The sequence below is a fragment of the Austrofundulus limnaeus genome, unplaced genomic scaffold (genome assembly GCF_001266775.1).
Source record: "Austrofundulus limnaeus strain Quisiro unplaced genomic scaffold, Austrofundulus_limnaeus-1.0 Scaffold33, whole genome shotgun sequence".
NCBI classification, from domain to species: domain Eukaryota; kingdom Metazoa; phylum Chordata; class Actinopteri; order Cyprinodontiformes; family Rivulidae; genus Austrofundulus; species Austrofundulus limnaeus.
The window spans coordinates 1,720,531-1,745,683 of NW_013952435.1; the positions used below are offsets into that span (position 1 = coordinate 1,720,531).

The 25,153-nt window shown below is 39.3% G+C and overlaps 1 protein-coding gene across 6 annotated transcripts in view; it reads left to right on the plus strand.

The window, feature by feature from the left end:
* macrod2 (mono-ADP ribosylhydrolase 2) overlaps positions 1-25,153 on the plus strand; it is a gene marked incomplete in the record, with an annotated part of 450,891 nt that overhangs the window by 393,209 nt on the left and 32,529 nt on the right. For all 6 annotated transcript variants that reach the window (XM_014005961.1, XM_014005960.1, XM_014005964.1 and 3 more), the window contains 1 exon segment: positions 20,263-20,341. In XM_014005961.1, the coding sequence (XP_013861415.1) occupies positions 20,263-20,341 (79 nt within the window).

The following is a 25,153-nucleotide window of genomic DNA, read 5'->3' on the forward strand; positions in this document are numbered from 1 at the left end:
GGACCTCAGTGACGAGAGGAGAATGTCTAGCGCTGAGCTAATACATGTATATGGTGATAGCATCGGGGGTAATGCTAAAGCTAACAGGCTAAGATCTATATTTTCAGTTACAGGCTGAGTCATTTCTACCTTCTCCTCTCTGTCAACGCTCTCTGGTTTCATTTAAAAGAGTCGATTGTCAGATATTGTCCAAGATTAACCTTCAGGGTGGATATAGCTCGCTAGCAGCTTCGCATCGAGGACCTATCCACATCATCATTTACCCAGAATGCTTTGCGTGTAAATAAAATGGCCCCGTCCGTGAAATATATTTTTAAACTTTTAGTTTAAAAATTATAAAAACTAAACAGCCTACAGTATTTTTATAGTCTTTATTTTACAGTTAAAATATATGTTTATCAAATAAGGTTGAATGTTACAACTAATCGGGGATCTCTTTAATCTTGTAGGGATGCCCTGTTGCTGCAGCTGCATAAGCATCAGATCTGACAGTTAAAGTTGAAGTAATATGATGAGACGTTGAAGGTTTGAAAGTAGCACTTTTRGGAAACAAACAAAAAATTCTTATTTGTAAAAGTCCCTCAGCAGTGTAATATCCCTGCTCTTGCAGTTACAGTTTACTGTAAAAGCTCTGAATCCCAGTGGGCTCAGTGTCTCTATTTGTTCTCTTCAAAACGGCACAGTTGCTTTAAGCTGGACACACTGTGGTTTCTGCTTTGACAAGTGAAAAACTGGTTATCTTTTTCTATTGCAAGAGAATTTTACACTCTGTAATAGTYGTGGATTTGTGTGTAAATGTTCCATTCGACATATGAAGAGTCCGATTTTCAGATTTCAATCACATGATTAACAGCTTAAACAAATTTTGCTGGACGATAAATTGTCTCAATTCACCCAGTTCACAATTTATTCTTTATGTATCAACTGTTGTTACCCTCCCGCCGCTTACAAAATGAATATAATGGGTAAATAAATGCATGTTCATGGGGCTCTCGTGCTTAAGAGGTTAGAGACCATGCACCTGGAAAAAACCTGACACTCACTCCTCCCTACGCTAACGAGTGGAAAAGAGGGTGACATGAAAAGAAGGCAAATGAAAATTATCCACCTCRTTTTAATTTATTGTGCATTTAATTGATTTAATGATTATCACGACAGGCCTAATAACAGCCATATTTAAAAATTTGATACTATAAAACACCCCACRTCATTTCAGCACCTTGTTTCAGTGAGAGACTCCCTAGAGAGAAACCTTAGATAGATGTTTTTTTTTTTTTAGATAGATGTTTTTCATATGGAAAATGTACTTTAAGAGGTCTGTTCTCAAACCAGATTAAAAAAAACTTTCAGAACTTTTTTTCTTTAGAAATCCATACAGTACTTTTTAGCACAGGTCTCGCAAGTCAAAGTGAATGAACAAAACCACATGAGCTTCCAGCTGTACATATTTAAATCAMGTTTCCCCACAATCCACTTCTAAGGACTGCGCTTGAGGCCATCTCTCAAAGAACTGGTTTGGGATTCGTGTCATACAGGGATCTGAAGGACAACTTTTTCAGCTCCACTCTGAAAATGGAGGCCGAGCCAGAATCTCCCCTTAATCTTTAGAGTTGCTGGTTTATGTCTGAAAATGACAGGTCACAAAGCCTGGACTGAAGTTGATTCACTGCATCCAGCTCATGTTATCATCAGTCCTGATTCATCTTCAGTGTGTGCTTTTGTACTCCTCCTGAGCGCCCATTGGCTCAGCGTTACAGCCTATTATCCACTGCTAGCATGGGAATAAATATCTTCCTTCTCTGTGCTCACATGTACATCCAAGCAGCAGAGATAAAGGCAAAAACATTTGTGATACTTTTAAATAGCTTCAGACGAAAAACTGATAATAAAACAAATGTGTATTTGGCACATTCCTAACACATCTTAAACCTTTGACTCTTTGTAGCCCACTCTCTATGCCGTCCTCRTTTGAGAATAGCGATAAGATGTCTCATTTCCGTTTACTTTTCAACATTATCCACAGTTGTGGAGGTGTTGCATGGTTTTAGTCCCAACGCTGCCTCCATTTTTCTGTGTGAAAGGACCCAGAGTCACGTCTTAATCTAAGAAAATACAATCACTTTGTGCTCTGAGTCATGGGAAACATGGAGAAGAGACACTGCCTGCTCAGGCCGGAACATACGATGTCACGAGGTCACACATGTCAGATCCGAGCATCGTGGATTCAAATTAACCTCATGACCCGCTTTATTGGGTGCGACTTTAGGGATAGTTTAAGTACAGATGTTTTTCTTTCTGAATGACAGAAATGCAGATTATTTTTTTTATTTTTTTCATTTTATTTTGAAAGATGGCTTGCTAATGATATCCCTGATGTGCTGGTGTCCAGGCRGATGAAAGATGTGATACCTTGACCTGAAGCAGCTCATAGCCAAACTGCAAGTGACAGTATTATCAGCACTCTGCACACATGGTTAGAATTTCATCTTGTTGATAGTTTTCTTTGGCTTGTTGAGGAACTTCAAACAGAAATCCCGTCTAGATACCATTCCAGCTGCAGAGAGTCATTGAAACAGACACGTAGGAGTGTTGTAGCAGTCCATGATACATCTAGGATGATTATAAACTAATATTCAGCACTTAAATTAGTTAGAAAATTAGCTTATGAAAGATTCCCAGTGTGTGAGATTGATGTGATCCCAGGTCTGGCCTGTGACCTCTTAAGCCTGAGGTTGTGGGGACGTGAGCAGCAGATATGATGTCTACCTCTCATCAGCCAACAGCCAATCAACAGGAGGGAGAATAAAACAGCRTCAGTGCTGAAACAGCATGTTGGTGCTTTTATTAGCTTGTAACAGATTATAATTGTGTGCTAAGTACTCATCTGTCAATCACACAGATGGAAGTTGAACCTTAATCCTCATTCTGGAAGCTTTCCTGCCGTTTTAGGTAGACTGGTTTTCATGCCTGTCTCTTTTTCCCCCCACTCTTCCCTTGAAACTTCCAAACCCTCATTTCACTCACAAAACCCACCAAAGTTCAGTCAGTGTTTCCTGACACCTGGCTAGCTGGGCCTTCTTATAACAGGACATAACCTTGAATGTTTTAATGACACTGTCCAAATCACATCAACCATCCACTCCCTAAATGTCTTACAGATGTTTTACCCCCCCTTCTGGGAATGTTAGTGAGCCAATCCACTAAATGCCAAAGCTGAACAACTCTGAAGTGTAAAACAAGTGAGAAGATTTATTATTCCTGCAACACATACACAGTCTCACATATGGGCTCTAGCCTTGAACCAGTGGGAAGTCCACAGCTCTTTATGCTTAATCTGAGCCTCTCATATAAACCAGCTAATTAGGACTAGTTTGACTATGCTTAAGCTTGTGAAAAGCATATCATGGATGTTTATCCAGAGCTTAATTGACACCGTAAAAGAATCCATATTCATAAACACACACTKACTGCTCTAAGCTGCCTATTTTTTTTTTACAGAATGTCAGATTTAATTGGTGTGTGCTGAAAAAAAACTTTGCCTGCTGAGCGTTCATTAGTATTCAAATATGCTACGAATGCTAAACAATGCCAGTTTTCATTTACAAATACAAAAAAATTGTGGGCAAATTGCATGCAGAGGCAACATACAAACTTTTATGTTGATGAGTATCTTTGTTAGGTCGTGCTTATTTTATATTCTTTATGCAGCAGCCATAGTGCCTACTGTATGGAACACAGCAAACGTTATTGTCATAATTTACCCCCCTTCCAAAAAAAAAAAAAAAGGAAAGGAAGAACCAACCTATGTGGTGATCTGCTGTGTAAGCTGCCTGGGCATTGTTGCGGCTTGGTGTGAGAACTAGAGCTCCTGTTTTCAGCATCATCGGCTGTCAACTGAAGACATTTTAACTGGTGTACATTAAATAAATCTGGCCTCYTTAAAGGGTTCATATCATGCAAAATCCACTTTTTATCTGTTAAATTAATTCTTTTGTGTATTCTGAATCTCAGAGTGCAGAGAAGTTGAATCTAGTCTCCCCTSGTGCTGCGCAGATATCTTTATTTTCTGTTTGGGTCATATTTTTCAACCTGTTCACTTTTCTCTGTTCTCTATTACATTTTCTGAACTATCCCAGAATTTGCAGCAAAACTGCCAAATAAGGTTTGAACTYACCAACTACAGTTTGGTGGTCTTCGTTCTCTCTGGCTCTGGGTCAGACTCTGGCTCCAACATGTCAGGCTGGATGGACAAGTCTTCCCTTGTTGGCATCTTTTAATTAATTTCTGCACTGCTGGAGTCACAAACTCCTCTATCAAACTGGAATTAGCCCCTCTGAAGCTGTAGGTGAGGTGCGAAACACTTATTGATGCTTTTAAAAAACATCTGAAGACTTTCCTTTACAAACAGGCTTTTAGATAAGTTTTTTCTCTCTGTACCTGTTTTTTACGTATACTTTTGTATGAATTTTGGTTTTGTGATGCTTTCAAATTTATATTATTTTTTATTGCTTTTATTGTGAAGCACTTTGTGATTTCATATCTAGGAAAGGTGCTATATTAATAAACTTTACTTATTTAATTACTTACACCTTGTTTGGATTTAAAGAGACAGCATCAAAATGAGTTGATCTGTGAGACACCTCAGAAAAGGGGCGGGGCTTGTGGCATTACAATGAGGAATTCAGACCAAAGCATTGCAGTTCCACTTTATATAGACCCCACTTGAGGGATTTAAATGTGAAAAAGAAGGATTTAAAAACATTATATGTCTCCTTATACTGTATATAAATAAAAATAAATCAACCACTGAGCAGCTCAACCTTTTGAATTTCTGTAACTTTTAAATTAACAATCTTGCAATTAGAGCGTATGACGGAAGATAAGTAAGAACTTCTGAGGRTGAGAATAAATAAGACACCAATGTGAGAAAAAAAATCTCTTTTTGAGACTGCCCTCTTGTTTGCAAATGTCAGATTAAATTTTCTGTGGACACGCACCACAAATTAGCAGGTCTTCAACATCCTAATTTATAAAAATAGGGTAAAAACAGTGTAATGTTGGCCTGAAGTAAAAAAAAAAAAAGAAAAACATTAAAGCTCAGTCAGATAAAACAAGCATGTGTCTGAAATAGGAGTCCTGACAGATCCAGTGTCTTATCTGGAAAAGTGAAATCCAGAGAGAGATACCTCTTGARTCCACGTTTCTCCTGTGCTACTGTGATCTTTTCCCAGCTGATTTTTCAGTGTCTTGTTGATAAGAGCAGCCTGTTCTCTCTCTGCTTTCATCATGGACAGCGGCAAAGCATTGTGTTGACCCAGACGACCTGCAGGCGCCATAAACCAGAACATATTCAAGCAGTGTTTTTAACTGCACTCMGTCTAACAAACATGTTTCACCAACACATGAAACCTTTGGACACTGGCAGCTACAGCACAAAGCCCACACAGAAATAAAAGATTTAATATGTGCACAGACAGGATGCACACAGGACACCATGTTGCCGCAGTGAGTACACCACTGCCGACATGTTTAGGTCACAAAGACAGTAGGACACTGATACACTGCATGTCAGGAACAAGCCACAGACACACATCCCTGTGGAGGAAGACATATCACTGCTCCCAATTGTTTCTCTGTTAGAAGAAAAAACACAAAACAAAGCCTCACGTTCGGTTTTCTCTGTTTGTTACTTTGGTTTTCTAGAAATCTCTGTTTGTTAATCAATAAACCTGCATCACGTCGCGTCTCGCCGTTGTGAAACTAACAGTTGGATTGACATAGAGATGAGCGAATGAGATTGGGTGCGCACAACAAAACCCCCATTCCAGGAGAGAAAGGGATTTCAGGCTGTAGATACATTTGTGGAAATAATTCCATTTTCCCAGCACACAAAGATAAAGCCACAGAGTGCTCGGAGTACAAATGAGTCATAGCCCTCTCATTAGCTTGCCACGGTTCCAGTAAGTATCTTAATTAGATTATTGGGGGACTTACAGGGAACCAGTGGCTCTGTTTGCCTTGCGCCTCTTGACTTTTGATTACAGACGGTTTCCTGCTAATTGTTTTGTTTTGTTGCAAAATCAGAGCTCATGCCTACTGTGACATGGTGTCCTCTGTGGTCACTTGAAAAAAAAATTTTATTACTCTGTCTGATATGCTTATGTAAATGTGCTCTTTCTGTTTTTATGAAAGTTGAAGGAGGAATGTAGAAAGTATCCAGGGAGGCACAGCAGGAAATTGCCATGGGGGTTGACAGTAGAGGTGCTACCAGATTTTCATTCTTTTGTGTAGCCACTCATCGTCTGTCGACTTCTCAGTTTCAAGTGTCTCAAAAGATGAGAAGTGGAAGCTGAAAGGTCATAGTCTTAGTTTAGATTTAATAATCCTTCATACCTGGTCTTTCTCTCGAGTTTGAAAGGCAACTTCCCAGTTTGCGCTCTGTGATCACATCTTTGCAGGTTTTTTGACATGTTCTCAAAAAATATTTCACTGTACAAGTAAATGCTGTTAATATTAATTCCCAGTAATTTGAATGAACTTGAATTATGTAGTAGAAGTAACAAAATGTAGAATCTTTTATCAATTTCAGTGATAATTATTCGTGCAGTTGTAAAATTCCTGCCTTCCCATTATAATCGATGACCTACAAGGGACTGTATGAACCCAACGATATATTTCATCCATTCGAGCGCAGACATAACACAGTCTTATTAAACTTTCAGATGCACCTAAATACCATTTTCACCTCTCAGTGTAGCCAAGCGATAGGCTTCCTTTTCACAGATCTCTCGAACCAATCATGCCTGAAAAGCTTTTCAAACCGCTGAGTGGAGGAGCTCTTCAATTTGAGGAAGGGTTATGTTCCGTCATGCTGCAGGTAGAACAGTGCGGTGTGGAGAGCGGTGATAAATATGATTCTTTTAATACAGTAGCTTTGTAGGTCAGTCTCTGGAGGGCCGTGGAGCACTCGCTCATTTGGTTTCCCCTGCAGAGCTCGTGCAGCCAACAGACACAGGAACACGCAACCTTTAAAGAGGGATTTGAAAAGGTCGAAGCATAGGCATGCAGAATGGTAATATACAGTGCACTTCCAGAGGTCACGAGGTCAATACAGGCTTTATACCTTTATATTCCTTTCCAACATACTGCTGTAGGGTCCGTGTTAAGATCTTAAAAGAGCYGTTTTTGCAGTGTTTGCCAATGCTTTTCATCAAGAAAATAACCTGAACTTTGTCAGTTCCAGTAAAGTCTGCATCTCAAGAGGTTTTTTTCTACTTTCTGATGATGATGATGGGACCTTCCTCTGAGGGTAATGATACCACTGTGAGAGTGTCTGCCTGGACCTGGTTAAAAATGTGGTCGAAAACTCCACTTGGACTATTTTCCACAATCCCTTAAAGATCTTGTTCCTGCTTCCCTTCATACCTCAGAACTTTGAGGTCTTATATTACTTTGTGGTTTTCTCCTGATGAAACAGTGCAGATTTCTTTCAAACTGGATCTGTTTGGTTCCTGCCACATAACTGAGTGGATGCTCTTTCTCTTGACTTGTGTCCCGTGTGAAATCACTGCATGCCTAACGACTCTTCTATCATTGATCTAATTAGTCCCTTGACACTTCTGTAACGGACTGTATTTATCAAGAACGTTAATTAATACCCAGACTATGTGTTACTGTAGAAGCAGTGAATGTCCTGGTTTATTAAAGTATTAACAATATGTGGAAATCCTCTGTATTATCCCCTGGTATTAGTCACTTGGTGTGTTTGCTCATATATTACAGCCTTGCTGCAGTCTGTTTTCTTCTACTTATYCTTGTTTGTCTTTTTCTAAGTGCAGATAAAAAGTGATTAGCATAATTAATTACGGCAGCACTCTGCACCTCATGTTACTTTGTTGTTTATTAAAAATGTGTCACCTATCTCTTTTGGGGAGCTCCTGTGGCAACTCTCACTATTTTCACATTTAGGGATGATTTGAAGAGACAGATTGGAAAACAGTTAGCTAGAATTGGGGAGGTCATTGATTTTCTAAATGACAACCAGACCAAGAGACACTCTTATCGAGTGGAGACTTCCTTTGGAKAGTTTATTTCAAAGCTGGAGGTGAGGTGGAAATCTGAAAAACACTATTCTGTTGARCAGTGCTGTACACCATCCATCATGAGTGACAGAGACTTCTGTCCCTTAGCACTTTGAGCTAATTTGGTTGTGCCGTAGAAAACACAAAAGCATCATCTGATATATCGTTGTTTTCCTTCATTGCTGCAGTTCATGCGCTGAAACCATAATGCTCAGAAATTCCCTAAGAGACAAAAATAACCTGCCTAATATCTTGTTGATTTAATTTTGTCCCACATCTATTATCTCAAACCAACGTACGATTTGTTGGACTCACTTTTTTTATTTGATCCACCAAATGTTTCATTTATGTGAACAAGTTGTGTTTTTTCCTACAGAAATTATGTACTTGCTTCTTGAATGTTCCTGTTGTACATTGAAAAGTAAAATAACACAACTTATACACACTCTCACATCAGTCAAAYAGATTTTTTGTCATAAATGTCTCGTAAACCTACATAATACAAATACATATGTGAGTATGTTGTACCCAAGTAGAATTAAGAAATGTAAAATACAAACAAAGGTTTTGTATAGGAAGGACTAAAAACACGAGTGTGTAATCTGTCGTTCTGCCCTGAGGTGAATCTCATCATGCAAACATGTCTGAAGACACTGACACTAATGCTGATGTATTACTCTGAGATAAATTATGCAGACCAGAGAGACCAGGAAGAAATATCTGCTCATCCTATTCCTGCTGCTGTAATCATTCAAAGATTAGTTTTACGAGTTTTCTAACGTTGTTTTTTGTGTTAAGCAAACACAATTATGGATGGTTTTTGTTATATACTGTACTTAGCAGAATTWTTTTTTCTAATCAATGTTTTGTTCTGCTTTATTTATAGTCTTTTTTTCTTCACCATACATCATAGAAAAATGGCACCATTGTTTTTGGGGTGAATGAGAACAAACGAAAGGCAAAGTTTGAGAATAAAAGTGAACGTCAACATTTTCTAATAGTCTAAAGAAAAGAGTCATTATTTCAGATCTATTGAGTGCAGTTCTGAAATGTGCACTCAGCTGAACCAAAGCATGTGGAAGCTTGAGTCACATGACTGACCTACATGAGGCAGGCTGTAGATAAACAAATATGGAGGAACGAGACAAGCCAAGAACCTTGGAGATGTTTAGGATGATATAAGAGAGCTAGTAAAACAGAGGGAGAACTATCTAGAATAAACACTGGGGATGAAGCAGAGCGAAATAAATCAGTATTTTAATTAATATGTGTTTTTTTTCTGCCAGGTTGTTGCTATAAACATGGAAACTCCCAACAACTCGCACAGAAAGAGAAGCTTTTAAATTTGCTATTTGCATTTGACGAAATCCAGATCAGATCTTAATCCCACTTTCTAAGTTGTGTCAAACTGCACCTCTGTTATCAGACCTGCCTCTCTGTTTGATGCCGCCCACACAGCCATATGGCGCTGCACTCAGATCACTTACATTCAGCCCCTGTTCTGCTCAACACTGTGTAAATCTGCCAAAACCTCACAAAGGCCATCCTAGTATTGTAATGCAGAAAAGGATCACCTTTTTTTTGCAGAGCAACAAATGTTCCTTTTACTTTTTGTCTTCATTTCGAACTGTTCAGCATATTATAGGTTTCTTTATCCCACGCCACCAAAGGGGAAAGGGCAATCATGCTTTTGCCTGTGTGTTTGTGTGTCTGTGTTATTAGTGAATACCTCATGAGTCACAGAACTGAGTGCTACGCAACACAAATCTAAAAGCCTCCTGACTTTATAGGACAGTTTTAGTAAAATAATTATTATCGTTTAAATGAAAACAGTAGGTGAATAGAAAAATGGTAAGTTCAATTTTAAAAAAATTGTTTTTCTGCCTGAACCTTTGTGTTTCCAATGAGCCCTGTGATGCAAGYAAAGCCATAATAGCTTTAGCTAGAAAAACGGATGTGCAAAGTACTTTCTAATGAGTGTTCCTTCTGACCTTGTGGCATTAAAACCCACAAGAGAAACGAAAAACACCACATGTGGGTAAAACCTTAAAGAGGCAGCCAAGTTATTTGCATTGCTTTGTAGTGTGGTAGAATGCAGCCTACACACTGTCCCACCTATCTGCATTATCATCTGACTGGGTTCTGGTTCTGGGAGAATGGTTCATAAGAACACAAAAAGGAGCAAGACAGAATCAGTGAGTAGCTGTAGCACATCTCCTGTCCTGAAGAAACATGAATGTTTGTTAGTTAAACCCTGGATCAGTGCCTCCTTTGTGTCTTTTCCTGGTCCATGTGGTCTGCATTCAGATTATGACGGCCAGAACTGGGCTCGTATTTAGTTCAGGGAATTTTGCTGTAGGGAGAAGTGATTGGATTTCCATTCATCTACCAGCCTCTTTTTAAATTGTATAATACTGAACAAAAAGTAGACCTGGCTGGACTGCTGCACAGTTTTTCTTCAAGAAAACCGCTTCAGAACCAGGCGGGCCAGGCGTGGGCAAATATGCGGCTAAAAAAAGAGAACACCAGAAATGCCAAATAGTTACTCAGAGACACAATACCACACAACCTGCACTAAATAAATAATTTCTTTGAATATCACAAAGCTTTATTGTTTTGTGGATATCAGTGTATTAAATTTGTTTGAGTCCATATTTCCCTTTCTGCTGATGCTGCTGGACACCAAAACCTTTGCCTTTTATGATGTGAAAAGTGAATTTGACAAGAACTGCACACCATGTTATGACCTCATCAACATGAGCCAGGTAGAATAGGTCCAGGTTTACAGTAAWGATATCCACGCACCGGGCTGTGTCAGAGGCGACGTAGTTTCTCCATGACCCACACTCGGGGTCTGAACGTACACAGAAACAGAACAAAATAAAACATCAGTGACTTTGAAAGCCAAAGAGGAAATCCTGGTGAGCAGAAGAACAAACACAGAGTCCGMTACATCGATTTAATGTTCCACTCTTTCACTTTATTGCTTTATACGGACTTGTTGGTGGTCAACATGGACACTGAGAGCACAGCAGAGATGTCAAAGGCCACTCRCTTTAAGGTAACTTCATGGGAAAGGTTCACTTGTGTAGAGACTAAAAAACTATCCATCCATCCACCCTGCTGCTTGTGACTGAGTCGGGTCAGGGGGGCAGCAGCTTGAGCAGGGAGGCCCAAAGCTTTCTTTTCCCAACCATGTCTTTCAAGTCTTCCAGGAGGATTTTAAGACTTCTTTTAAGCATTCTCCGGGGCATCCTCCCAGTTGGGCATATTCAGAACACCTCCCCAAGGAGATGTTCAGAGGGCATGAGGAAAGCTAGATGTGTCATATGTGTACTTTGTTTTTAATCATGTAAACAAAACTGTTTCTTAAAACAATTAACATCAAATTTTAGGAACTGGACATAATTTTGATCCAGTAAGATTTTGCAACAAAATGAACAAAGTTAAAAGGTGAAAGATAATACAGGTGCTGGTCATAAAATTAGAATATCATGAAAAAGTAGATTTATTTCAGTAATTCCATTTAAAAAGTGAAACTTGTATATTATATTCATACATTACATACAAACTCACATATTTCAAATGTTTATTTCGTTTAATTTTGATGATTACAAATTACAACAAATGAAAATCTCAAATTCAGCATATCAGAAAATTAGAATATTACTGAAGACCAATAAAAACAAAGGATTTATAGAAATGTTGGCCAACTGAAAAGTATGAACATGAAAAGTATGAGCATGTACAGCACTCAGTATTTAGTTGGGGCTCCTTTGGCCTGTATTACTGCAGCAATGCGGCGTGGCATGGAGTCGATCAGTCTGTGGCACTGCTCAGGTGTTGATAGCCCAGGTTGCTCTAATAGTGGCTTTTAGCTCTTCTGAATTGTTGGGTCTGGTGTATTGCATCTTCTTCTTCACAATACCCCATAGATTTTCTATGGGGTTAAGGTCAGGAGAGTTTGCTGGCCAATTAAGAACAGGGATACCATGGTCCTTCAACCAGGTACTGGTAGCTTTGGCACTGTGTGCAGGTGCCAAGTCCTGTTGGAAAATGAAATCTGCATCTCCAAAAAGTTGGTCAGCAGCAGGAAGCATGAAGTGCTCTAAAACTTCCTGGTATGTGGCTGCGTTGACCCTGGACCTCAGAAAACACAATGGACCAACACCAGCAGATGACATGGCACCCCAAACCATCACTGGCTGTGGAAACTTTACACTGGACTTCAAGCAACGTGGATGAAGTGCCTCTCTTCTTTTCCTCCAGACTCTGGGACCTTGATTTCCAAAGGAAATGCAAAATTTACTTTCATCAGAGAACGACTTTGGACCACTCGCCAGCAGTCCAGTCCTGTTTCTCTGTAGCCCAGGCAAGACGCTTCTGACGCTGTCTGTGGTTCAAGAGTGGCTTGACACAAGGAATGCAACAGCAGAAACCCATGTCTTTCATACGTCTGTGTGTGGTGGTTCTTGAAGCACTCACTCCAGCTGCAGTCCACTCTTTGTGAATCTCCCCCACATTTTTGAATGGGTTTTGTTTCACAATCCTCTCCAGGGTGCGGTTATCTCTCTCGCTTGTATATTTTTTTCGACCACATCTTTTCCTTCCCTTCGCCTCTCTATTAATGTGCTTGGACACAGAGCTCTGTGAACAGCCAGCCTCTTTAGCGATGACCTTTTGTGTCTTGCCCTCCTTGTGCAAGGTGTCGATGGTCGTCTTTTGGACAACTGTCAAGTCAGCAGTCTTCCCCATGATTGTGTAGCCTATAGAACTAGACTGAAAGACCATTTAAAGGCCTTTGCAGGTGGTTTGAGTTAATTAGCTGATTAGAGTGTGGTACCAGGTGCCATCCATTTTGAACCTTTTCACAAGATTCTAATTTTCTGATATGCTGAATTTGAGATTTTCATTTGTTGTCATTTGTAATCATCAAAATTAAACGAAATAAACATTTGAAATATGAGTTTGTATGTAATGTATGAATATAATATACAAGTTTCACTTTTTAAATGGAATTACTGAAATAAATCTACTTTTTCATGATATTCTAATTTTATGACCAGCACCTGTACTTGTGTGACCCCCCTTGGAAAGCCCTGTATTAATATTTGAAAATAAGCTGCTTTAAGCCAATTTTAAACTACATCTCCCATAATGCAGTTCAGCTGTTATTTTACCTGAGGTGCACAGGATTCAAACGTATCCAGCAGCTGGAAAAATTCAGCCTAAAATCGCTTTAGCTGGATTTTCAACAGATACTTTTGTTGCAGCACAGTTGCACTGGGAAGTGAGAATTTCCCGCTTACAAGTCGTAAGTTTAAACTGGAATGCCCCTCGAGTGGGAATTTTCAGTCGTAAAGTGGGAGAATTGAGAATTGAATATGGCAGCTACTTATTACAAATCAATAGTGAGTAAAACACTCTAACTTTGACTAAATGCAGAATAAATACAGAAATACTACTAAAAGTAAAAAAAATTTATTCTGCATTTAGTCAGTCATACACATAGTACTTTTCAGTGTTTATAAGAGGATGTGTTGAAACACTGTTTCTATACATGAAATACCAGGTAGAGCTCAGTTATAGTTAACTGTGCTCAGCCACAGCAATGGGAGGAATGAGATGTTTCTTGTTTAGTTGAAGTTAAACATGAAACAAAGTTAACTACAACCATACAGTATGTGACACTGAGTAGAAGAAGAAATCTTATCACAGATATAATATTTCCAGCATTTCAGAGAAAATGTTATGTTTTTTTTTTTGCTTTGCAGACCAAGAATGAAAGAATAGAAATATGACTTTATAAATCTTTGCATTTATCACCCATTTTAAGCCCAACGTTACATTTAAACCCTTTTTATTAGACTTTTATGTCACATCAGCCGTTCCTCCACCTCCACATAGACACTCATGCCTCATCAGCAGAGGATCTTATGGGCCATTTTCTGCTTAGAGGTCAGATCATTACCGATGCAGCCATGGATCATATGTATAGCACTCCCTCTCAGCGGTCCCCTTTGACTTTTTCCTCAGCTGCTCCGCCTTTCAACTTTAGTGTTAAAAAAACTGGACAAATCCTTGTCCTTCACTCACACTATTGGCTTTAGGGATTAAGAGTTCCATCATTATATTATTTGACATTAATTGGTGAATTTATAAGTGGAACATGTAGCAGTTCAGCACATGCTGGATCACGTTTTAATGTAAAACTCTAGTGGAAGGGACTTTTCTCTCTGCTACAACAGAGGGATTTTCATTATTGTAGTGATGCATGTTTCTGGTCAAAGTCATTAACATTTATTATCAGTTTGACAGAACAAACTTTATTTATGTGGAACAACTTTAAATCCTTCTAATGTTCTTGCTGCAAAACTCCTCGCTGCCTGGCCTCCTCTTTAGGAAAACTCATACCAAAGAACTCAAAACACTATGATTTTTTTTATTGTAAAATCTTTTTATCATATCAGATAACAGCAGTTCTGCTGCTGGCGGCCAGAGTTGGCAGGAATGACTCAAAGCTTGTAAAAGTCAAATTCTGTCTCTTTCAGTTTGTGGGAACAGTATTTTCTTTTTTTTTTTTTTATGTGAGCTAAAACACAAAATGCCTCCAGCGCGCCATACTCCAATTTTCCAGTCCCGTGCAGCAGCAGAGCCTGAATCTGAGCTATTTGTTGAGWTTTAATGTGAACAATATGTGTCTCGTGCAGCATTTGTTGCATTAACATACAAATTGCTGATATATTATCTTGTGAAAATTTCCAAATCTAGCAACACAGATTCTTTTTCTGTCAAAATGTTTTATTCTCTGCAACAATTTTAATCTTAAATTCAACATGAAATTAAAATGTTTGAGCTGTTTTGTCAGATAACATTATGTGCAATCTTATGTGATGTTTTAACATGTCAGTCAGAGCATGTACAGTAAATATTATTTGATTACTTGGTCATTTTTATCGTTCCATTCATAAATCAAAAACAAAACACTGAAAATGAGACTGMGTTAATACAGAAAACAGACAAATAATCTTTGAATTCCTGTCAAGTACAGAAGGTATAAAAAGAAATGTAAATAGAAGGATAATATTTTCATACCTTCAYTTTTTTATACATAAAACATGATCAAAATCAAACAGCAGCATCGTTCCTAGATACTGTATTTTTTCTTTAAAAAATAATAATCTGCAAACAAACAGTCACAATTGCTGTATTTATGTAGCAAATTATTTTAATACATTTTCTTTAAAGAGTGAAAAACTGTTTTCACTCTGCACAATTATTCCACACAAATCCCTAAAAGAAGCACATTTGTTTTTAATATTTTTCCTGACTTTTGTTTTGTTTTAAACAAACCTTTCTTNTAATCTGCAAACAAACAGTCACAATTGCTGTATTTATGTAGCAAATTATTTTAATACATTTTCTTTAAATTGTGAAAAACTGTTTTCACTCTGCACAATTATTTCACACAAATCCCTAAAAGAAGCACATTTGTTTTTAATATTTTTCCTGACTTTTGTTTTGTTTTAAACAAACCTTTCTTTCTAAATTCATAGTTTGTTACTTTGCAAACCACTTCTGTGTACAACTTGGAAGGCAGGGGTGGTTCTAGGGGCGGGGCCACAGGGGCATTGGCCCCAGCTGAAATCTGAATGGCCCCCTGAAGTGCCCCTGTCCTGTCACTCATCTGTCCTTTGCCTGAGTGATGATGGCAGATGCAGTTCCATGTTCAAACACTAGAGGCACTAATGWGTCAAATAGGAAAGTCTGGCATGAATCAAGCTTACAGATGTCGTCTTCTATTAAGATTTGAACAATCCTGCAGGAAAAGTCTTTCCACTGACAATRGCTGGATTTTCTTACAYGTTGTGTGTTTGAGAATATTTGATCTATAGTAAAAATGCCTTTAAAACCTGTAAGGAGAATATACATGCAAGMTTTTTTAAATTGCATTACAAGTGTTTGAACATGTGTGACTGGTTAAATGTATACATCTTACCAAAATCAGAGATTTGTGTACAAAGACATTAAATAAATATTTGGCCCCTCTAAGAATATTGTGACCCCTTGATGGCCCTTTATTCAGAAAAATCCTAGATCCRCCACTGTTGGAGTTTAGCTTTGTACAACATCAGTGTCATTCTAAGTTCTACTAAATCATATTTTTAAATATGCTATGTTTTCWTTAGTTGGATGACAACAATCAGGTGTATTTRTAATTCTTATAGCTTTCTTCTGAAGCATTTAGACAGGTTTTGTGTTGATTTTATAAAAATCTTGCCAAATTGTGAACAATTTACTACCACATCCGTAAAATTGATCCAGTTAGAGCCAGAGATCAGTATCTGTAATATTGACTGAAGTTATAGCTGGTTTTAAGGTCGGTAGGCTATGGCAGGGATGCAGTTGGCTCTAAAAGTTGTAGATGTTTATTTATCCTGTGGCTCATGAGGTAATTTGGTAACAGTTGCATAGCTAAAAGGGTAAACAATTATGGCCTGTCTTCTCTCAGAATATTATCATTCTRTTTAGTCACACTTATGCATAACTGTACAAAAGCACTATCCATAGTTGCAATATTAAGCTGACTCTACTGATAAATCTTTTGTCTTTTTTGTGATGTGGTGAGGATTTAATGTTGACTGACTTTGGGAAGTACAAATTTGAGCTCAGCTGTTTCCCTCKGGGCTTTCGGTCGTAACCATTCCTTCTCAAAGAGCAGTGTCAAGCTCGTCCTTTGATGTATGGATGGAGGCGTTTTGTTCAAAGGGATAACCTTTTGCGGGCACTTCTTTGAAATGATAATTCTCCAGTTTGCTGCGGGTGAAGCCGAAGCTCTTTCAGCAGAGAGGTCAGTCAAAGTCAACTGAAGCGTCTGCTCACAGTTTCACCTGAGTACCAGGTGCCCCTGTCTGGCTGCTGCTGACTGGTCTAATCTCTATCTTTGGTAAAAGGAGAGGACACATGGGATGTCACAGCGACGAGCAGATTTTAAGCAGCAGAACGGAAGATGAGGAGTCGTGCTGACGTGGCCACGAGGATCTGAAAATGTCTGAATGTGTTCACAGCTCTGTTTAGAGATGCCACACCCCCGGTTGTTTGTTTTTTTTCTTTTCTGTTTTTTTTTTTTTTTTTTTTTTTTGTCAAACTGCAAGTTTTGTGCATGTAGCAGTGGTGAGAGGGACACAGCTGTGTGTAATTACATCAGTAATAAAACCTGGATATGGTCCACCTGCCACAGATARAACCCTCTATCCAATCCAGCGCTTCTGACAACAAAGGAGACGAGTGCTCGCTGATTATGGCTTTGATGATGCAACAACGAACCTGTGCTTTTTCGATGAGGAGATTTCTGGCCCAGGAATAATTTGCTGAAATTATCCAATCCATCTCAAACAATAGTACGTCCTATCAGTGACTGGTCATAGACCACAACACTCACTTTATGTTGGAGATGAGTACATCATAAAAACAATATATACTGGCTGTATGTGTGAAATAGAAAAGTTTCCCTTCAATAGTTTGTTTTCTCACAAATAATCACTAAAAATATTATTTCTGTGATAATATATTATTGTTCTGATACTGTTGTCCATCTGGAAGCATAATAAGAAAACAGTGTAGACATGCATCTCCCTCGAGTTTGAGCACCAGCTGGAACAGACATGCTAGGGCAACATGTCCCTATTATTGTTAGTGACAGAATCAAAAAGGATATGCAAGTAGCAGAACTATGCGTGCCGACTCTGCACGTTGGATTGTGCTGCAGCTGCCCTCAATGTAATTATGGGCATGGGTGGCCAGCAATGACAGCTCATCTGTTAGGCAGCCAGTAGGAGTCTACGGCACCTGGCGAGCGCCGTGCCAGAATGATGAGTGCGCACGAATTACAAATCACAAACCTATTTTTAATAAAACCAGCGATGCCACCTTCATGTTGTGTTGTGCTGATCATAAACACAAGCTGACCAAGTCATCGCTCGCAGACTTTGTTTTATTGGACGTCATTTACGTGCAAATGAGTTGCAAATGGATTGGTTGAACCCAGAGCTTTATCATTTTAATTAGCTTTGTCTCRTCTACACGGGTTTTAAATTAATCAGGATACTAGAAATAATTCAAACGAGACCTTAAACCTCCATTTTTAGAAAATATATTTCACAATATACTTATAGTGTTGTCATCACAGTGAGTTGTTTGTGTATTTCTGCAAAATTATAAGATTTCTTGGATGGTTTGCATTGTTGAAACTGAGCTTCGGGACTCAGTTTAGTCTCTATTTTTCATTATTTCTGTAACTCATCAGGGGTGAAATTAATTTYTGGATATTTCCCTTTGCTATCAAGAGCATTGGATCCTGTGATAATCATGAAAAAGTGTGCTCAAATGTCTGAGTGAGTCTTTTGTTTTTTTCTGTTTTAGCTGGATTTTCACCAACCGCAGTTCAAAGAACAAGTGGTCAAATCAATTACACCGACTTGTACCTGATTGTGCGGAGTACATTTTTTGTCAATTCAACCATCTCTCTCATATAGAAGCAAGGGATCTAATCATTTTGTGCTAAGCGCTCTACAAAACCTCTCCAATCAGGGATGAGTAATGACTGGACAGGTTGGCATGCAGTGATCCAAGCTTTCTAATTAGTCCTCCATTAACTTGTTCAACCTTGGAGTCTACGGGGTGCATACTCAACGTGCAAACACCTTGCAGCTTTAAACCAAAATATCACACCTCCGCTTTAAATTCAAAGGCCTAAAATTAATTTACTGGGTATATCTTTTATTCTGCTGTGCTCACTTTTGTTCTAATTAACCAGAAGAGGATTGTTTTATTCTGCTGAGGTAATAATATATTACACTTTCCAAATAACAATAATTATCTATAAATTCATCACTGTTATATGCCTCTGTCTGTCATTTATTTCTTGCAAATTGTCATCAACATACCGCAGTAATTAAAGAGGGATGATGTATGCCGGTGTTATCTAGTCAAAATGAGTGGCTGACTCGAAAGTGCACAAGATCAACACGATAGTCGTATCTGATGTTGGTCCTTTCCTGTGACAACACAACACAAAGCGTGGAGGTTGTAGGAGGATATGAGCTGTCTGAGTTTGACAAAAATGTCTTTTTAAAGTTCAGATTGGTACATTTTATACTTCAGGAAATAAACGGACAAAGATCACCTTCATCTSTTCTATCTGATTCATTTTAGACTCGCAATTTTTGTTTGGATACAGAGAGACTGTCAATGTTCTACGCCCACATTTCTGTTTTCTTTTGGTATCTCAGTCTGGCTGATGCATGTCAGAGTCCATACAGTGTGTTTCAGATCTGTGTGAATAAAAAGACCTTGCCTGAGCCTCTTGCTGAACATGGTGCAGTTCAGCATGCTGTATGTAGGAACGAGATGTTTAAAAGTAACAGAGAGAATATACACGACATACTTTGTTTTTTGTTTGTTTGTTTTAATACAAAATGTCACTCATAGACAAGAAAGGAGTGGAAAAATAYGAGCGGCGTCAGCTGGGTTCATGTGTGCACATGCACCGGCCTTTCTGTGTGATGCAAAACATTGCTTCATGATTCATGTTGTTTCACAGCCGGTCATCCGTTTTAGAATGAAGAGCCACAAAAGTGTGATGGAAACTCCTGGTGAGCTGCTGTCCTGTGGCCTTCCAGCACCCAGTGGTACGCTCCACCTCGGCAGTATTACCATTTTCCTTTGTTTGTCAGCGAGCCCACGCCTTCAAAAGAGGCTTAAACCTTTCTTTCATTTTCTATGAAGGTTGAAGGGTTGAGAGAGTGGGTCTACATATTTTGAACAAAGCCCCCTGAAGACATCTAGGAAAATAAAATGTTACTGTCCTGAATGCAGCTCTTAACATTTACTCCAAAGCCCTGGTCATAAACTATTAATAGATATTCTGTAGGTCTGTATGAGCGGCAGGAGGAAGCCACTTTGAATTGGACCTGAGTGTCCTTTAGGATCAGGGATGGGACTATTAACTTCTTTTATTCCCTCAGAATCTCACTGTCCTGYAGGATGGCTGCAGGATGACAAACACAGCCTCCCTTTTGGCTTTTGTGCAAATGTGTTAAGTGATTGTATGTAGGGAGGTTATTTTTTACCATGAAAAAGAAATCTTTGCTCAGTAACTGATCATTCTTTTTCTCTGCAGATCACACGGGTCATTTTCTGCGTCTTCCTCGAKACCGATTTTGCCATCTATAAGAAAAAAATGGCTGTCATCTTTCAAGGTATGTTTACGTCCTGAAAASTAAACCGAGCACCAATAACTCTTCTACTTTTTAATGTTGTTGATGCCACTTTTTGCTTTAACTGTAAATTATTTATTTATTATGGCTCAACTGTTTTGAGACTGGTGACACCTGACGTCTTCATAACTACCCGTTTTTATGAAGCTTGACAATTCTGCGCTCCTATTTTATTTTATTTTTGCACCCTGGAAGCATTAGTATGTGGATCTGTCAGGCTTGGGTGACAACTTCAAATGTAAACACATAAAATGCAGTGAGAATTTATGCTGACAGTTGTAAAATCAAGTGTCAGGTCCTCGACATATTGCTCTAATGTGATTTGAATAGTTAGTCGTATCTCAAAGCTGATCATTTACATACTTTTTTAAAATTCTGATGAGGCTTAAATGTCAGAATTAATTTGCTGTAATGATCAGGACTTGAAGGTCTGAGGAATGTGGATCGCAGCGTTTCATCCCTGCTTGCTTCTCTTCACTTTCTGTGAGTGAAATAAACAAACATCCATTATTTTCTACACCCACTCTCTTTTCCGCCCCTCTCTCAATTCCCTCCTCCCTTTCATGCCATCATCTTTTTTTTTTTTTTTTTTGCGGGGACCAGGAGCAGTCACCGGCTCTGATGGGGGCTCCACAGAGGACTGAGCTGAATAGCTGGGGAGCTGAAAGAGGCTGGCTGGCTTCACCAGCCTAGCATTACCTCCCATTTACCTCACTTTTCCCTCCTCACCTCCCCAACGGAATACCAGCTCACAGGCCTTCATCTTGCTGTTCCCAGATGGAGAGTGTTTTGTTCTCCCTGCACTCCCGTCATCCCTCCCCTCGCCTCCACCCAGGCTCTTGCCTGAAAGATTACATTCTGAGGAGAGACCTTAATTATGCCTGCCTGCCCCCGTGCACCCAGCACCCGTCTCTTCATATTAGTGTTTTGAGATGAGAATCTGAAGCTGTTGTTCTCCAGTTATCTCTCTCGCCGTTTAAAAGTCGAGTCACTCTATAGATGCTCCATATCTCTGTAGAACTGGGGACTGGGATGAAGCAAAAATGACAGGCTCTAAGTGTGTGTGGGTGTGTGTCACAAAGAGCTATCTGAACAGCTTTAAGGGGTTTTCTGTTAATTCCCAAAAAAAAAAACAAATTAAATTGTTTACCGAGACGCAGTAAGCTGCTAAAGCGGGAAACTAAACTCAGACGCTGATTGAATTTTTGGGTTCATTTTCTAGAATCTGTTCACCTTAATGAAAGTGTCTCACCGATCACTTGTTGTTTGACCCCCGGGGGTCAGAGCCACCTTTATCAGCRCTCTGTTAACATGTGTGGGCTGGGGAGGATAAGTAAGTGTGACTTTCCACTCAGGATCAATGTCAGGAGTGAGGCAGACACTTTTACACTACTCTCACCTACACCTGTTCTAATCTTTCACCTTGTGTGGAAGATCAAAGCTTTTAGCACCTTCTCTATGAAAACTRAAGCTCTTTTAACTCATTCAGTCAAGAAGAACTGAAAGATAAAATGAGACTGCACCCTCACTTCGCTGCAGCCAGGCTGCTATGTAAATGTGTTCCAGCGGTAGTGGAAAGGTGTACCATAAAGAAAGAAATGCTGATTGGTATGATTGCACCATGTAGGTAATGCATAACCCCGTAGTGGGAAAAGACTTGCATTTAGCCTGCGCCGAATGGCAGTAGTGAATCAGAGGCTGTGAATTAGCTCTGCAGGTGTGCTCGAGCACTTTCAGARCATCTCATCATCCTCGCTGCCAGGGGAAGACGGTCGTGTGGATCTTGCAGCAGCACTGAAAGCCACACAYAGAGGCTTGAGATCATTCTGTCTCCTGCAGCACACTCGCTTTCAGTAACCCTCTGTTCCATCTACCATCCCCATTTTCTCTTTCTCTCATCACTTACGCTCACTTATGCCTTTCCTTGTTCTCTTACCCATTTTCCGATTCCTTCAATTTCTATAATTCTTCCTTATTACATCCAGGAGAAGCTCTTCTATCAGCAAACTGTTATTAATGTCTTTACTAGTGGTCTTGGTGTTATGAATGTGTGCAGGGTCATGGGAACAGCTCAGGATTCTCCCTGTCACTGTCACATCACTTTCAGACATGTTTTCAGCTAAGACTAGATACAATAGATTTTTTTTTAGGCTTGCTGCTTTCATTTTTCACTGTATAGCCACTTTCCTCATATTCAAGCAGTCTGTCAAGTGACAATGACTGGAGCAAGAACGTGTAAACAGGGCATTTGCATACAGGAAATTGCTTTATTACAATGTGCATTTCCACAAGCTGTCAGTATGAGGGAGCCAAAATATGGTTAGTTGTCTGCAGGAGGGGGAAACTGAGAAATAGCCTCTGCTGACAAAGATATTCATGCCAGCATGCAGCTAGCTACAACACAGTTAAAACAGGTAGTTGCTCCATGTCAAGTTTGGGATTTTTGACCATTGGAATGGAAACGAATGATTAAAAGTCCTCACTGCTGATTCTGCCTTGCATGTAAATGTTCTTTGGGCTCAAGCAGCCCCTCTGACAGACAAAGATCTTTTATGTAGCACTAACTCAAAAAACACTTCGTGCATTTAAAGTCATATGGCCTCTCCAGCACACAAATATGGAAATATGCAAATAGGAAAACAAGCTTCTGTGCACCACCGCCATCTTTTACCTGCGTCGCACCACTCACTATCCATTACTCACCTCGGTAACTAAGCTCGTAAATATAATGACCTATTTATTACGTATCTCTCAGGTGYTTTGATATCAAGGTAGAAGAACCAAGAGTCTGTGGGCTGCTTGAAGAAATTAAATCAAAGGAGCTCAATGAGTTACCATGGTTGTATTTTTAGGCATAGAGAAAACATTAATTGATTTGCACACACAGCTCAATAAATTCATTTAATCGTGTGATTTTATYATGTATTGTCGTGTCTGACCACATGCTTGCCTTGCCACGTACTATTTGCAAGTATGGGAGCAGTCAGGCAGCTGTGGTTGTCGAGAGTAAAAGCATGTAGAAATTGATTCTGGGTACACTCCTCTGCTAATATGATCCGGGTGGCTGCCCACAAGCTGGGCTCCATCTCCTCCTCTCCTCAATCAGACACGGTGCTGACAATATTAACACAGCCCACAGATCTGCAGAGGCTGCTGCATTCTCTCCAACTGTTTCACTGACTTTCCAATTGACATTTATTTACATGGTTCTTAATACACTCCATACTCCCATCATTTCAACCTATACGCACACATACATGTCTTTACCCCACAGTGTCCACAGTGGAAGCATCCCCCTGAASCCTCCTGCTGCTTTGGATAAAGGAAAGCTGTGGTTTGTGCATGCTTTTATCACACACATGTAATTTGTTGATGGAGGATATGGAGGCCTATAAGAAACCCTGTGACGAGTGAAAATGAAGTCTGTGTTGGTTTCGCAATGCTATTCCTCTGGGTTGGGAAATGAGGAGACCACGGTGTGTTAGTGATGCGATTGTGAGAAAGCACAGTCAGCTTTGGCAGACACGAGGATTTGGCTCAGTGTAAGTGAAAAATGTTCATGTTTCTGCACAAATCAGACGTGTAGAAAACATATTTTAAGTACACGCTTCTACGAATTCTCACTGTTGTTTTGACAGGGTTACCTACAAGCTTTTTTGGCTGTAAGGTGGTTTAGTAGAAGCATAAACTGTCCTAAACACTTGTTCCAAAATATCTTAACCGCACTATAACTTGTAGAGTCAACCCAATCAAAATGACAACCACAGCTGAGCAAATTTAAACACATCAATGGATACAACTCAACATAAAGTGTGATGTGGTAGTAGATGAGTCAACCTTTTAAAATGAGAATTGTTGAGTTTTTGTTGCCTGAAAATGACCCATTTTCATTATATCTACTGACAAATTTACTTTGACAACATTTTTTATTCCTTATTTTGCTAAAGCCCAACATGAAGGGAGTCTCTGCAGTCACTAAGTTGAAGTTTCTTGTTGTGAGGATGATTGGACAAGATATAATTGGTCTGTTTGACTTTTGTGGGCGTCGTTTGTTAAAGACGTGTTTGACTGACTATAACTGGGTGGGGTTTGAAGAAGCTAGGGACAGCCGGGGGGATGTGTATCTTGGTCAGAACAGCCAGAAATTGCCTATAGTTTTAAATAAACATGTTAATTTTAGTCGTAACCACAGACACGAAGGTGCTAGCTGCTTGAAATTTGAACGCCGTACATGTGGAGGGATGCGTAACAATACAGCTTTGTCAAAACAACCCTAACCCACCTGGAAAAGATCCCCATTTTTTATTATGAATATTAATATTAGTCATAACTACAAACAGGAAGGTGCTAGTCGCACCAAATTTGAGGTCAATAAATTATGTTTACATGTTCAAAATAATTTTGAGACATTGTTCTGTTTTGAACTAGAAATAGACATTCAATAAATTTAATTTACATCACAATATTTTTACTATTACCATTACTACTTCTTTTAACTTGTCCCACAAGACAAGTCAACATGACCAATCACAGTTTTGCTAAACTCTGCCCACCCAAAAACCTAAATATCAGACTCTGCCAATTACGGTTAGGACAAACCCCGCCCACACTGAAGTACACCCCAATCATAGTTACGACAAACTCCGCACACAGACAAGAAAAACTCCCTTATGTGCTGCAGAGATCCCTACTTGCACAACTTAAAGAACAAACAGACAGCATAAGGAGTTTTAGCTTCTTCTATGGTGGCCACAACGTTTCCTTTTATATGCCTGGGAGGAAAAGATTATGCAC